The 15,573-nt window shown below is 48.8% G+C and overlaps 1 protein-coding gene across 2 annotated transcripts in view; it reads left to right on the top strand.

The window, feature by feature from the left end:
• Positions 1-15,573, top strand: part of LOC310835931 (UDP-N-acetylglucosamine--peptide N-acetylglucosaminyltransferase 110 kDa subunit-like) — a 125,179-nt gene that overhangs the window by 15,921 nt on the left and 93,685 nt on the right. For both annotated transcript variants that reach the window (XM_083720876.1, XM_083720875.1), the window contains exon 3: positions 13,865-14,108. In XM_083720876.1, coding sequence (XP_083577002.1) covers positions 13,865-14,108 — 244 coding nt within the window. The remainder of the gene's footprint in view (positions 1-13,864; positions 14,109-15,573) is intronic.

Below are 15,573 nucleotides of genomic sequence, written 5' to 3'. Positions count from 1 at the left end.
TGCTATGATTAAATGGGCACAAGATGTTGGACATAACATTATGTTTGCTGACTGGGAACAGTTATGGACCACAGGTATGAAGCTCACGGCATGTAATGCCTTAAGAGAGAATATTATGAAAATGATTTACAGGTGGTACATGACCCCAGTCAAGCTTGCAAAAATGTATCACTTGCCCGATAATAAATGTTGGAAATGTAAAGAAAATGAGGGAACATTCTTTCACCTTTGGTGTGTTACGATATGGATGCAATGCGACCGCGAGCAGCAGGTGGCTTGGAAGCAAAACATAATGGGAATGTTGGAACTGTTCCGTGGGAACAGAGGGAGGGTCTATTTTCAGTGCAAAGCACCGGAATTAGCTCAGAGTGAAATATGACCTGTACAGGAAGTACAGGAGGTGGAGTTTTCTCTCTCTTCTGATGGACTCTGATGAGAGCAGACGTGTTTTCTCTGTAATGCTGCAAAGACAGAAATAAAGGCATGTAAATACATTTCTGTCTCTCTCTTTCCCCCTACCTGGGAGGGGGGGAAGAGCGGTGTGTTCTTCTCATGTTGAGGAGGATCGCCGATCGCGACCTAGCCTGCATCTGCCGGGGAATGCAGACAGGGAGGTCACCAGGAGATCATGCCGGGTGCCTGGAGAGTGGCCAGTTTCTCCTGATATGGCAGATTTCCTAACATGGTGGACGTGCCCAAGGATTAAGGCTTTCTGGGAAATGATATATAATGAAATGAAAAAGGTATTTAAATATACCTTCCTGAAGAAACCAGAGGCTTTTCTCCTGGGCATGGTCGGCCAATTGGTGTCAAAGAAGGATAGAACTTTTTTAATGTATGCTACAACAGCAGCAAGAATACTTATTGCAAAGTACTGGAAGACACAGGATCTACCCACTCTGGAAGAATGGCAGATGAAGGTGATAGACTATATGGGACTGGCAGAAATGACCGGCAGAATCCGAGACCAGGGAGAAGAGTCAGCGGAAGAAGATTGGAAGAAATTTAAAGACTATCTACAGAAATATTATAAAATTAATGAATGTTAGAATGATGTCGGATAGAAATTAAGTGGTTTTCAGCTGTAATGTTATAAGAGAATACGGAAAAAAGGTTTAGAAGTAGGTTAAAAAAATATTGATAAGGATTTGCTGAACTAACAATTGAATTGGAATACAAAAAAGGGAGGTATGAGGAGGTCTGGGAAATAAGTTAATGAAAAATAAGTTATTGAAATTTTGTGTGTTTTTAAGTATTTTCTGTTTTGTATTTTTGTTATATTTTTCTTTTTGATTTTCTTTTTACTGTATTAATATTGAAAACTTTAATAAATATCTTATAAAAAAATAAAATAGTATTTATGTTCACTTGTAATTTTTCTAGGATATTAATTATATTTCTCGCGTTATCAGACAAGTGAAAGCCTGCTTGATCTTTATGTATCTCTTCCATTAGTACTTTTTTAATCTTTTAGCCAAAATATCTGCAAAAATTTTGTAAACCACATTAGGTAGAGATATGGGGCAGTAGTTCTTAAGCTGCGTCTTCTCAGACTCACTTTTCGGTATAAGTGTAATATAAGCTTCCTTCCACGACTCTGGTGCTTTTTTCCCTTCCAAAATTTCATTACAAACTTCCTTTAGTGGTTGTATTATCCAATTTTTTAAGGATCTATAGTATCTTGAAGTTAAGCCATCCGGCCCTGGAGATTTACCCAACTGCATATTTTGAATGGCACCCTCTACCTCCTGTTCAGTTATTTTGTAATTCAACATTAGCTTGTTCTTCATTTTCTTTTTTATATAAAGTTTTATAAAATTTAAGAAAAACTTTCCTTTATTTCTTTCGGGTCTTCTATCAATTGCTCTTCTATTTTTATCTTATTAATCACATTTTGTTTTTGTCTTCTTCGTAATTGCCATGCTAATAATTTTCCTGTCTTGTTAGCTGATTCAAAAAATTTTTGTTTCATTGATTTAATTCTCCATTTGACTTCTTGGTTTATTAATATTGTATTGTGCCTGTAGTATTTTAATTACTTGTTTATTTTGCTCATCTTTAGGATTTATCATTTTCTCTCACATTCTCTTAGTTGAGTAAGAACTTCCTCTTTCTTTTTTTCTCTCACTTTTTTCTGTAACTATTTTGTTGAATTAAAAAACCTCTTAGAACCGCCTTGCTGGCATCCCAAACTACATCAATACTTGTTTCTTTATTAAGGTTCAAGCTAAAATAATCTTTTAAAGTAGCTTTAGCCTTTTCGATAACCTCTGCACTCTCAAATAAGTATTCATTCATTCTCCATCTGAATACACCTTGTGATGCACCTTTTATTTCAAAAACTATCAAATTATGGTCAGAGAGAGTTCTGGGTTGTATTTCACACTTTAGAGTTCTTAAAGTTAATTCTCTTGAGACCCAGATTTGATCTATTCTCCCCCAGCTCTTGTGTGGTTACGAAAAAAAAGGTGAATTGTTTCTCCATTGGGTGTTTGTGTCTCCAGGTGTCTATTAAATCTAAATTTTCTTCCAGATTGTTAAAAGATCTTGGTAATTTCCCTTGGTTAATTTTTTTCTTTTTCGTGTATCTATCTACTTCTGGTACCGCACTCCATTGAAATCTCCCAGTAATATTGTCTTGTGGCTCTCTAGATCTAACAATCTTTGTTCCAACTTCTTAAAAAATACTGCTTTATTTGTGTTTGGGGCATAGATAGTTACCATGTTAAGTTTTTCACCCTGGTAGTTAATTTGTATCCCCAATATTCTTCCTTCATCATCTTTACAAATTATTTTGGGTTCCCATTTTTCTTTAACATAGAAAATGATCTACAGGTGGTACATGACACCAGTCAAGCTTGCAAAAATTTATCATTTGCCCAATAATAAATGTTGGAAATGCAAAGAGACTGAAGGTACATTCTTGCACCTTTGGCGGACATGCCCAAGGATTAAGACTTTCTGGGAGATGATCTATAATGAAATGAAAAAGGTATTTAAATATACCTTTCTGAAGAAACCAGAGGCCTTTCTCCTGGGCATGGTCGGCCAATTGGTGCCAAAGAAGGATAGAATTTTCTTTATGTATGCTACAACAGCAGCAAGAATACTTATTGCAAAGTACTGGAAGACACAAGATCTACCCACCCGGGAAGAATGGCAGATGAAGGTGATGGACTACATGGAACTGGCGGAAATGACTGGCAGAATCCGAGACCAGAGAGAAGAGTCGGTGGAGGAAGATTGGAAGAAATTTAAAGACTATTTACAGAAACATTGTAAAATTAATGAATGTTAGAAGGATGTTGGAATGAAATTATGTGGTTTTAGCAGAAAAGTTATAAAGGATTAGGAAAAAACAGACTGTTAATTGGTGAAAGGAGGGAAAGTAAAGTTACATTATATTAAGATAAATTACAGGACAAAAATTGGAAAAGATGGAAAGGATTTGCTGAAATAGTTAACCGAACTAGAAAACAAAAAAGGGAGGTGTGAGGAGGTCAAGGAAAGAAGCAAATTAAAGATAAGTTATGGGAAGATTCGCTGTGTTTTTTAATGGATTTTATTTTTCTGTTTTCTTCTTTTTCTTTTTTTCTTCTCTCTCCTCCCCCTTATTGTGATATGTTGTTTTGTTTTTGTCTAATATGGTGTTTTGACTTTTTCTTTTTGTAACCTTTAAAACTCTAATAAATATTATTTTTATTTTTTTTAAAAGGCCTGGCAGAACAGCTCTGTCTTGCAGGCCCTGCAAAAAGATGTCAAGTCCCTCTTGTGAGAGGGCGTTCAAGCAGGCTGGGGCCATGACCGAAAAGGCCCTGGCTCTGGTCGAGGCCAGTTTAATCTCCCTGGGGCCCGGGATCTTCAGGGTGTTGTTATTTGTAAACCGTAAAGTCCTCCGTGGGGCATACCAGGAGAGGCGGTCCCGTAGGTACAAGGGTTCTAGGCCGTATAGTAAAAGTAAAAAGTAAAGTGAAAGCCTATTGGGATATGATCTGTAACAGGGATGTCCAGCAGGTCGATTGCGATCTACTGTTAGACCCCTGGGACGGTTTGGTTGATTGCGGTTGATCGCTGGGTCCCTTTCCGATGGTAAATTAGAATCCAGCCCCGACCCCTCAGACTGCCCTCTGCAGAATGGAAGATGGAGTTTACTGAGTGAGGCTGTCTGTTTCCTCTGCGATCTGTTGGCAAGTGGCCATTCCCCTTCCTCCCTAACAAAAGCTCAACAACTTTGCCCTGTATTCCCCCAAAATGGGGCTTTCTTCCTCCCTAAAAAGGCGGTAGATCACTGGCAGTTTTTAATTATGTGAGTCGATCGCAGTCTCTTGGGAGTTGGCCACCCCTGATATAGAACAAGTTAAAGAAAATGTGTAAAAAGACATTTACCAGAAAACCAGAAGCATCTTTGTCAGGAAGAATAGGTGGTGAGATTCCGAAAATGGACCATAGCCTTTTCAGGTGTGCGACTACAGCAGCAAGGATTTTACTAGCTCATAAACGGAAGCCAAAGGATATGCCAGTGGCACGAGAATGGCAGTCGAAGATGAACTGGCAAAGCGGGCAGGGAAATTCTGAAACCAGCAAGATCAAATGTTTCCAAAAGGCTGGAGCAAATTTATACAAGATAAGAACTTGCCCATTGTACGCAAACTGTCCGGACTCAAAGAAGAAGACTTATCATATATATCTTTTTATTGATTGGTTATATTTTAAGAAGACGAGATAAAAAGTCAGGAGGAAGGCGTACGCATGCGATGAGATAAAAAATATTTAAGGGAACTGTAATGGTTATATGGGGTTGCTCGTGCGTAAGTTGCCGCCACTCCTGGCTAGATAGCCTGGTTAAACCTTTCCTGGCTGGACAGCCCTTCACTTCGTGGCTGTTCAGTCGCTAAAGAATCAGTCAGTGGGCGTTTCTTGAACTTCTTCCAGCAAAGAAGTTCTTTGACGCCAAGTCTACGCCTACTTTCCCTGCGCGGAAGTCTTCTGCGCAGGGTGGGTGTGGGTAGCGGAGGACCTGTGCTCTCCCCGCTGGTCTCCGGCAAAGAGTCCTGGAGCCCCCTCTCCGATTCCCCCATCCATCCCCCTTTATCCCTGGTGTTACGCTGATTTCCTTCCCCAGCCGATGAGTTCCCTCTCTCCCTGCTTGGCTCTTCTCCGGCATCGCTTGGGAGCCCTGCCTCCACTTCTGGCTCCGATGTCAGTTCCCTGACATCCACCTCCCCCCCAGGACCCCCTCCACCCCCGGCCTGACATTTTGACCCAACTTTGTCCCTTTCCTCGGCTGACGATGCGGGGAATCCCCAGAAGGAGCTGTCGCCATCCTCTGAGGATTCAAACTCCGCTTCCCACCCGCTCCGATCTCTTCCCGCGGGGTGGCCATCCCAGTCCGATTCCTCTTCCTCTGACGCCTCTCCTCCCTCCTCTTCGGAGGCAGGAAAACCCACAAAATCCTCTTCATCATCTGTGGTTCCAAATTGCTCCTCCTAGAATCTCGCTAGTGGTTTAGGTTTATCTGGGAACAGGCTGTGGAACTCCTCCACAAGATACCCATCATAGATAGCCTCCGCGGGAACCCACGTGTTTTCTGACTCGGGTTCTCCCTCCCAAGCTACCAAGTACTCCACCTGGTGCCCTCGCCACCTTGAATCGAGTACTTCCGTGGCTTGGTTGTGGTGTTCCCTCTCCTCTACCAGGAGTTCCCTGATTTTTCTTTGAGCGAATTCGTCGTTTCTAGTAAGCCCGGCTAGTTCTCTTTTCCCAACCAACACTCCCCCCCACACCCCTCGGTTCTCGGGGAACACGTGTCTGACTTCCGGCGGTCCCTCTCCTTCCATGTATTCCGGCTTCCGGGAGAGAGCATCTGCTCTTACGTTTTCCTCTCCCGGCACGTACCAGATCTCGAAGAAAAACTTGGAGAACTCCTGTGCCCTTTGAATCTGTCTCTGTGTGATGGCCTGGGATTCCGATTCAGAGGTTGAACCAGAGGAATCCCAGCCTGCACAGGAGTCCCTGCCTCCAGGGCCGGCTGAACTGGGGCAAGGCCTAGATTCTGAGGAGCCTGCACCTGTGTCAGATCCTCAGGAGCAGGCACCAGGTGAAACCATTCTGGCCCCAGAGGTGCTTGAGGACTCAGTGTCTACAGGTGAGCCTCATCCGGGGCCCAGTAACCCTTCGGCCTCTCCTGAACTGCAGAGGCTTAGGGCAGAGAGGCGAAGGGAACTGGTTGCTCCCAGGAGGAGTGCTCGCCTTAAGGCCAGAGGAGGCGGGGCTCCAGGGGGCCGGGACCGCCCCTGGCCTTAGAGGAGATAAAGGTCAGTCAGCCCGGTCCCAGGTTGCGGGAGCAACGTTGTTGTTGGCTTCAGATCTTCCAGTGTTCCTGTTCCCTGCCCGGCCTCCTGCTCCTGACCTTCCAGCGTTCCTGTTCCTGCCCGGCTCCCAGTTTCGGAGCTCGCCTCTCATCTTGTGAACTCTGACTACGATCACGGTACCTTCCCCCCGGGACCAGCACAGTTTGCTCCCGCCACACCCGCACTCCCCCTTCGTTGGGGTGCGTTCGGGAAGAGCCAGAGGCCATGGCTGACCAGGCAGCTGTGCGGGTGGCATTGGCCCAGGAGAACCAGGCCTTGACCCACACCGTTCAGCAGCTAAGCGATGTGGTTGCGGCCCTTCAGCAGCGGTTGGAAGCCTTTCCAGATCCTGGGGCCGACGCCCTAGCTCCCGGCAAGTACCCAGTGGCCTTGCCAGAGAAATTTGATGGGACCCAGGCCAGTTTTCCCATGTTCCTCACCCAGGCCAAGTTGTACATTCAGGGGCGAGCCCGGAACTTCCCTGACGACCGCACCAAGGTGCATTTTTTAATCAGTTTGTTAAAGGACCAGGCGGCCAAGTGGGCTTTGCCACTGCTCCGGCAAGACTCTACTTTGCTAACGGACTATGTGGGGTTTTGTAACCACTTAGAGACTGTGTTTGGTAACCCTCTGAAGGAGAGCCAAGCCAATCGGGCGATTCGTCGGTTGAGACAGGACAAGTCCACAGCCGCCGCCTACGCCACAGAATTTCGGCTGTTGGCACAAGACTTGTCTTGGAATGACTCTGCACTTCGGGACCAGTATCTTGAGGGACTGTCGGACGAGATACTGGACCAGTTGGCCATGATGGATCGTCCCACCACGCTGGATGCCCTCATTCAGCGGAGCCTGCAGATAGACGATGGGTTGGAGGACCGTCGCCAGGCCCGGGACCGCCAGCACTCCCGGCTCCTAGCGCCAGTCCTTCCCAGCAGGTCCACGCCCACAGCCGAGTTGCCAGTCGAGACAACGCCGCTCGGGGCTGCGCGACCTCGGCTCTCCCCCTCGGAGAAGTCGCGGCGTCGGGAGGGGAACCTGTGTCTTTACTGCGGTGGGGGTGGACATTACGCCCGTTCCTGTCCCGAGAAGCTACCAGTCGCAGGGAGACCGCCAACCTCGGTAGCCGAAGGCCCTAGCAACATGGGGTCCCAAGCCATGCAAGAAGGGCCCTCACCAGTGGAATTGGGACATCTCATGGTACCGGTGCGTCTCTACCCTCCAGGTGGGCCCTGGATTCTTACCCACGCTTTGGTAGATTCGGGGGCAACCCGCTCCTATATGGACGCTGCCTTTGCCGCTCATCATCAGGTGCCACTTCAGTACAAGCCAGAACCGGTACAGGTGGAGGCAATTGACGGACGGCTCCTGCGTTCGGGTGCCGTCACTCGGGAGACCCAGCCCTTGGTCCTGTGTCTCCAGCAGCACCGGGAGGTGCGAACCTTGGACATTGCCTCCATGCCCCGGTTCCCCCTGGTGCTCGGAATGGACTGGCTGGAGGCTCACAACATTCAGATTGACTGGGTCAAACGGACCGTGCACTTCCCAGACCCATGTTCCCATGCTCAGTCCGAGATGCTAGCGGCCGCACCCACGGAGGAGGCAGCACCCACACTACCAAGACGTGTTCGAGGAATGGGGGGCAGACCAGCTGCCGCTGCATCGGTCTTTTGACTGCGGCATAGACCTCCAGCCCGGAGCGCCCCTACCGGTGAGTCGCTTATACTCTCTAACAGAGCCAGAGCGCGAGGCTTTGCAGGACTTCCTGCGCAAGAACCTGGAGCGTGGTTTCATTAGGCCTTCTACCTCGCCCACCGCTGCGCCAGTGCTCTTCGTTAAGAAGAAATGTGGGGAGCTCCGCCTTTGCCATGATTACCGGGCCCTGAACAAAATTACCATCCCAGACCGGTACCCCTTGCCCCTTATTTCGGAGTTGCTGGAGCGGGTGCAAGGGGCGCAGGGGTTCACCAAGCTAGACCTCTGGGGGGCCTACAATTTGATTCGCATCCGAGCCGGGGATGAGTGGAAGACAGCATTCGGGACCCGGTACGGGCAGTTCGAATACCTGGTTATGCCCTTCGGTTTGTGCAACGCGCCTCCTGTGTTCCAACGGTACATCAACCACGTGTTCCAGGACTTGCTAGACAAGTACGTGGTGGTATACTTGGATGACATTCTGGTTTACTCCCGTGACCCGGCTCGCCACGAGGGTCATGTCCGGACCGTGCTGCAGCGCTTGCGCCAGCACCGTTTGTATGCAAAGCTCAGCAAGTGCGAGTTCCATCAGCGGTCTGTGGACTTCCTTGGTCACCGACTCTCTCCAGATGGGGTGCAGATGGATCCTGGGAAGGTGGCAGCGGTTCGAGGATGGGCGGCACCTCGGAACCGCAAGGACCTACAGCGTTTCCTGGGGTTCGCCAACTATTACCGGACCTTCATTGCAGACTATGCTCATCGCACCACCCCGTTGACCCGGCTACTGCGCCCCAAGACGCCGTTTTCCTGGGACAAGGAGGCAGAGGAGGCGTTTCAGGGGTTAAAGGCCTGTTTCCAGAGAGCGCCGATCTTGCAACATCCTGACCCCTCTCGACCCTTTGTGGTGGAGACCGACGCCTCCAGTACGGCTCTCGGTGCCGTCTTGTCTCAGCAGTATGGACCTGAAGCGCGACTCCTACCCTGTGCCTTCTATTCCCACCAGGAGTCCCCGCCTCCAGGGCCGGCTGAACTGGGGCAAGGCCTAGATTCTGAGGAGCCTGCACCTGTGTCAGATCCTCAGGAGCAGGCACCAGGTGAAACCGTTCTGGCCCCAGAGGTGCTTGAGGACTCAGTGTCTACAGGTGAGCCTCCTCCGGGGCCCAGTAACCCTTCGGCCTCTCCTGAACTGCAGAGGCTTAGGGCAGAGAGGCGAAGGGAACTGGTTGCTCCCAGGAGGAGTGCTCGCCTTAAGGCCAGAGGAGGCGGGGCTCCTGGGGGCCGGGACCGCCCCTGGCCTTAGAAGAAGATAAAGGTCAGTCAGCCCGGTCCCAGGTTGCGGGAGCAACGTTGTTGTTGGCTTCAGATCTTCCAGTGTTCCTGTTCCCTGCCCGGCCTCCTGCTCCTGACCTTCCAGCATTCCTGTTCCTGCCCGGCTCCCAGTTTCAGACCTCGCCTCTCATCTTGTGAACTCTGACTACGATCACGGTACCTTCCCCCCGGGACCAGCACACTCTGGTTGAGTACTCGCGCAGTCCCCCAGTATTCTGCACCTTGCTGGGGTCCATAGCTAGGCCCTTGTCTGACAACTTGTACCCCAGAACCTCGACTTCTCTGGCGTGAAATTGGCATTTTTCCAGCTTGACCCACAACTGGTGCTTCTGCAGTCTCTTTAGCACTTCTCTGACGTCTCTGACATGTTGCTTCTCATTGTCCAAATAGATTAAGACGTCGTCCAAAAAGGCTACGCAGTTCTTGTACAGCAGGGACCCCTTTTCTTGTACAGCAGGGACCCCTTTTTGTCTACAAAGAACACTGGACTGCCCCCCACCGCCTTTGATTCTCTTATGAAACCTCTTTTCAGGTTCTTGTCAATAAATTCCCGCAACTCCTGCATTTCCCGGTCCGACATGGCATACAGTTTACCCACCGGCAGCTGAGCCCCTGGGAGTAAGTTGATTTGGCAGTCAAAGGGCCTATGGGGGGGTAGTCTATCCGCCTCCTTCTCGCTGAAGACCTCCTGCAGGTCAGCATATTGTGGTGGCACCTCCCCTTTTGGCTCCACAGCCATCCCAGCCACCCTGGCCACGGTCATCCTTCGGTTTCCCTCCCCCAGACAGTGTTCCAAGCAGTGAGCTGACCCAAAGGTGACCGTCCGCTGATGCCATGCCACTACTGGATCATGTAGTGCCAGCCAGCTCATCCCTAATATTATTGGGGGTCCTGCCAGTGTGGCTACGTGAAAGGCAATGGTCTCCGTGTGCCTGGAAACCCTCATTCTCTTTGGTGGGGTTTGGTGCGTCACTTCCCCTCCCAGAAGTTCTCTGCCATCGATGGTGGTCACTTGCAAGGGAAAATCCAGGGGCAGCAGGTGGAGTTGGTGCTCCAGAGCGAAATCCTTGCTGAAGAAATTGCAGGAGCTGACTGAATCCAGCAGCGCCTTCACCTTGACTGGGTGCCCATTTGGGAGTTCTAGCACCACTTCTATGGCTATAGCTGCCTTGGGGGGGTCTGGCTGGGGCACTTCTATTGGTTGCTGGTCTGGCTGCTGTGCCCGCTGACTGGCAGCCAAGCGCTGGCGTTTCCCTGCGCCTGCCCCTTTCCCCCCTCCTCCTCACAGCCAGCGGCTCCCACCATCCCTTGCCATGCCTTTATTTGAGGGCAGACCCTGGCAAAATGTCCTGGCCGTTGGCAGAGGAAACACTTCTTGGTGGTTTTCCAATCCTTTCCCTCCTTCTTGCGACCCTCACTGGAGTTTGAAACCTCGCGCGCACCATCTATCTCCATTGGCTCAGCCGGCTGGTAAGGCTGCCTCAGCATTTCAGGAATGCGGTAGTCATGGCAACGTTCCCCTCTCCCTTCGCGCTTCTCCTGAGCCTGCGCTTCCTGTCGTACTCCAATCGCAAGCACAGCCTTGGTCAGCTGATCCATCGACTGCGGGCAGGGCACGCGGGAAAGCTCGTCCTTCACCGTTGGGGACAACCCCTCCTCAAACAACATTTGAATGGGCTCAGCGTCCAGATCCCACCCGGGCCGGTGGATCAGCATCTAACTGATTGGCTCCCCTGCTTGCACCCCATCAATTCCCGTCGTGTCACATTTTGCTCCACTTGACTGGAATACATTGTATCCATCGCGCCAAAAAAATTCCTAAGGTCCTTCAAGGTAGCATTTTGCGTCGCCATTAGGGGCCTGATCCATTCCCGGGCCCCATCCTGTAGATGCCCGACAATATAGGCTACCCTTTCCCCATCATCAGCAAAGTCATTATGCTGCAGTTCCAAAGCGCACTCCATTTCCGTTCGTTACGCGTTATAGTCCTGGGGCTTCCCCCCAAACTTGTGCACCAGTCCCGATACCTTCCTTGCGACAGGGGTGGGTCTGACCTGTGCATCCTGAGTCCGCCTTTTGTCTAGCCGCGCCGTCAGCAGTGCCACATGCTGTTCCAAATCTCGGTTCCTCTCCACCAGATTTTGCACTCCAGCTGCTGGCTCCGTGGCGCCTGCTCCTCCGGTTTGGCTCATGGTGCTGCCTGCCTGTCGCTGTGCACAAGCAACGTCAGGGACTGATGGATTGCTGTAATGGTTATATGGGGTTGCTCGTGCGTAAGTTGCCGCCACTCCTGGCTAGGTAGCCTAGTTAAACCTTTCCTGGCTGGACAGCCCTTCACTTCGTGGCTGTTCAGTCGCTAGCAGAATCCATCAGTGGGCGTTTCTTGAACTTCTTCCAGCAAAGAAGTTCTTTGACGCCAAGTCTACGCCTACTTTCCCTGCGCGGAAGTCTTCTGCGCAGGGTGGGTGTGGGTAGCGGAGGACCTGTGCTCTCCCCGCTGGTCTCCGGCAAAGAGTCCTGGAGCCCCCTCTCCGATTCCCCCATCCGCTCCCCTTTATCCCTGGTGTTACGCTGATTTCCTTCCCCAGCCGATGAGTTCCCTCTCTCCCTGCTTGGCCCTTCTCTGGCATCGCTTGGGAGCCCTGCCTCCACTTCTGGCTCCGATGTGAGTTCCCTGACAGGAACCATGAGGTGGGGAGGGAAGGAGGGTGTCATTTTATTTCAGGGATGTCCAAAGAGGGCCAGAAGAATCTCCTGGACTTGCCTCCTCCCCATTGTGAGTCCTTTTGTTAACCATTTCCTCTGGCATGTTTTATAATAATCCACATCTTTTACATCTCTGTTAGGTCCAGAATTCAACATTAATCTACAAGTGTCGTAATCATCCGGAGTCAGCAGACTTTTTCAGCAGGGGGCCGGTCCACTGTCCCTCAGACCTTGGGGGGGACGACTATATTTTGGGGGGGGGGGGGAATGAACAAATTCCTATGCCCCACAAATAACCCAGAGATGCATTTTAAATAAAAGGACACATTCTACTCATGTAAAAACATGCTGATTCCCGGACTGTCCATGGACCGGATTGAGAAGGCAATTGGGCCTGATCCGGCCCCCGGGCCTTAGTTTGCCTACCCATGATTCTAGCTGTCTACAACGGTTTTTAAGATAAATTATATATTTCCCCCATTCCTTACTGAAATTTTGGTCTTCCTGATTTCTGATTCTTTCGGTCATTTTTGCCAATTTGGCAAAATTTGGAACTCCTAATGGGCCCAGATGAAAAGAGTGGGCATCTTGTCAGGTTGAACTAAATGCAAGTTACTTTTCCCACCACTCAAGCAGAATTTGTTTGCGTCAAGCCAGGAATAATGGTTTTGTGTTGAAGTTCTGTACATTTCTATACACCATCAAATAATGTGATGGTACCAAAGCGGGTTGAAAGTACCTATTAGATAAGGCACTTTTTATCGTATGTGGTGGGAATGTAAAATAGTTTAAAACTTTTGGGAAATGATATATAATGTATTGAAAAAAATGTTCAAAATGACATTTGTTAAAAAGCAAGAAGCTTTTTTGCTAGGCATTTCAGCTTATGAACTACCAAAAAAAGAAATGGAAAATATTCATGTATGCTACAAGAGCGGTAAGAATTTTATTAGCTCAAGGTTGGAAGACTGAAGAAGTACCGACGAAAGATCAGTGGCAAGAAAAACTGATGAACTATGCAGAATTAGCAAAGTTAACAGATAAATTGCATGAAAAAGACAATAGAGACTTTAAAAATGAATGGGAATCTTTAACAACCTATTTACAAAAACAACATAAAGAAATGGACTCTGGCAGGTTTTGAATAAACATCCACAATTTTATTTAATTAAAATATGGAGGAAGATAAGGTAACAATATTTAAAGTACATCAACATGCAGAAAACAATGTTTGTAACAAACCAGAAAGAGAAGATGAGGGAAGTCGCCGGGCGGGGGGGGATGTAAAATTGAATCATTGTTGATTGTAATTTGTTATAAAAGAGGAAATATTATATATATATAGTTAGATAGATGGGGATGCGGGTGGCGCTGCGGGTTAAACCACAGAGCCTAGGACTTGCCGATCAGAAGGTCAGCTGTTCAAATCCCCAGGGGTGAGCTCCCGTTGCTCGGTCCCTGCTCCTGCCAGCCTAGCAGTTCGAAAGCACGTCAAAGTGCAAGTAGGTAAATAGGCACCGCTCCGGCAGGAAGGTAAACAGTGTTTCCGTGTGCTGCTCTGGTTTGCCAGAAGCGACTTAGTCATGCAGGCCACATGACCCGGAAGCTGTACGCCGGCTCCCTCGGCCAATAAAGCGAGATGAGCACCGCAACCCCAGAGTTGGTCATGACTGGACCTAATGGTCAGGGGTCCCCTTTACCGATAGATAGATAGATAGAGAGAGAGAGAGAGAGTAAGTACCTATTAGATTAAATGCCAGACAATCTTTCGTTTTCCCCCTCCCCAGGTCTGCTCACTTCAGCACTTTGGCAATCAAGCAGAACCCACTGCTGGCCGAAGCCTACTCAAATCTGGGGAACGTGTACAAGGAACGGGGCCAACTGCAGGAGGCAATTGAGCACTATCGGCACGCCCTGCGCCTCAAGCCGGACTTCATTGACGGATACATCAACCTCGCCGCTGCTTTAGTTGCCGCAGGCGACATGGAAGGAGCGGTGCAGGCCTATGTCTCTGCCCTGCAGTACAACCCTGTAAGTTGAATTCCGCCGGGAGAAGGCAGAGTTCTCTCCGAAACCTAAGTCGTGGCTTTGAACTGGCGCGATTCCGAAAGCAATTCCGTTTTCAGATTCGAAAGCTTTCCAGCTGGCTCTTCATATCCCGAAATGTCCAAGTCTCCTCGGAAGTGGGACATGGGTGGCACTGTGGTGCAAACCACTGAGCCTCTTGGGCTTGCCAGTCGGAAGGTCGGCGGTCCGAATCCCCGCTACAGGGTGAGCACCTGTTGTTCGGTCCCAGCTCCTCCCGACCTAGCAGTTCGAAAGCATGTCCGAGTGCAAGGAGATAAATAGGCGCTGCTCTGGCAGGAAGGCAAACAGCGTTTCTGTGCATTGCTCCGGTTTTGCCAGAAGCGGCTTAGTCGTGCTGGCCATGACCCTGGAAAAAACTGTGGACAAACGCCGACTCCCTCAGCCAGTAAAGTGAGATGAGCGCCGCAACCCCAGAGTTGTTAGTGACTGGACTTTACTGTCGGGGTCCTCTACATTTATTTTTTAAGTCTCTTAGTTATTCTCGAGGCTGTAGTGGTACTGCAGTATAGTGGTACTGTTCCTGTGTCTCAAGGCTTGGACTCCCCTCAGTAGTTTCCTAGTCTTTTTTTGAAGCTGGTTTGCTGATGCATAGAAGTACGGGATCGCTTTTGCTTTGACCATTTGAAAGACCGTTTTTAAACACTCTTAAACAAGTGCCCAGGTGATGGCTTACACTGCCCATCTATCATAATAAATAACAAGATGAAAAAAATATTTTTAAATAATTCCTTTGGTACCTTAAAGATCAACTAAATATAAGCTTTCAAGGTATGAGCTTGCGTGTGTAATACACACTTAGTCAGATACTCAGTTTTTATTTATTTATTTTGACTATTAGATGAGTTACTGGTTGTAAGAGGGCCCTGTGCCCAGTTTGCACCGGAAGGGTGTCAAAAGCGGTCAGTTGAAGTCTCAAAAAATTGCAAAAGGGAGGTTGCCAGAATACATTTCCCTAATACAGGGTCATTTTCATTCACGACTCAGGCAACCCCTATTTGCCCTGAGGAAGAGTATTCTGCCTTAAAAGAGGCCATAGCATTTTCTTTCAGCGAACTGCAAGCTGTCAAATTAATCCCCTCTTTCCATAACCGTTCCCCATCTTCTAATTGTATATCAGGGACGGCCAACTCCCAAGAGACTGCAATCTACTTACAAAATAAAAAAGTGACAGTGATCTACCCTCCGTTTTGGGGGGGTTCAGGTCAAAGCACATACGCTGAAAGCTTATATTAGTTGATCTTTAAGGTGCCACTGGAGTTATTAAAAAAGATTTGTTCATCTTTCAACTTGTTATTTCTTATAACTATCACAGATCAACATGGCTATCCACCTGAAACTGCCCATCTATGCCACTCTCCTTTCATTGCTTGTTGGTACCAGTCCAGGAAGAGCAGAGAACATACAGCCA

This window comes from Podarcis gaigeae, assembly GCF_964106915.1.
Source record: "Podarcis gaigeae genome assembly, chromosome: W".
Lineage (NCBI taxonomy): Eukaryota > Metazoa > Chordata > Lepidosauria > Squamata > Lacertidae > Podarcis > Podarcis gaigeae.
Note: the sequence above shows the minus strand (reverse complement) of the source record. Positions and strands in the feature narration are given on the sequence as shown.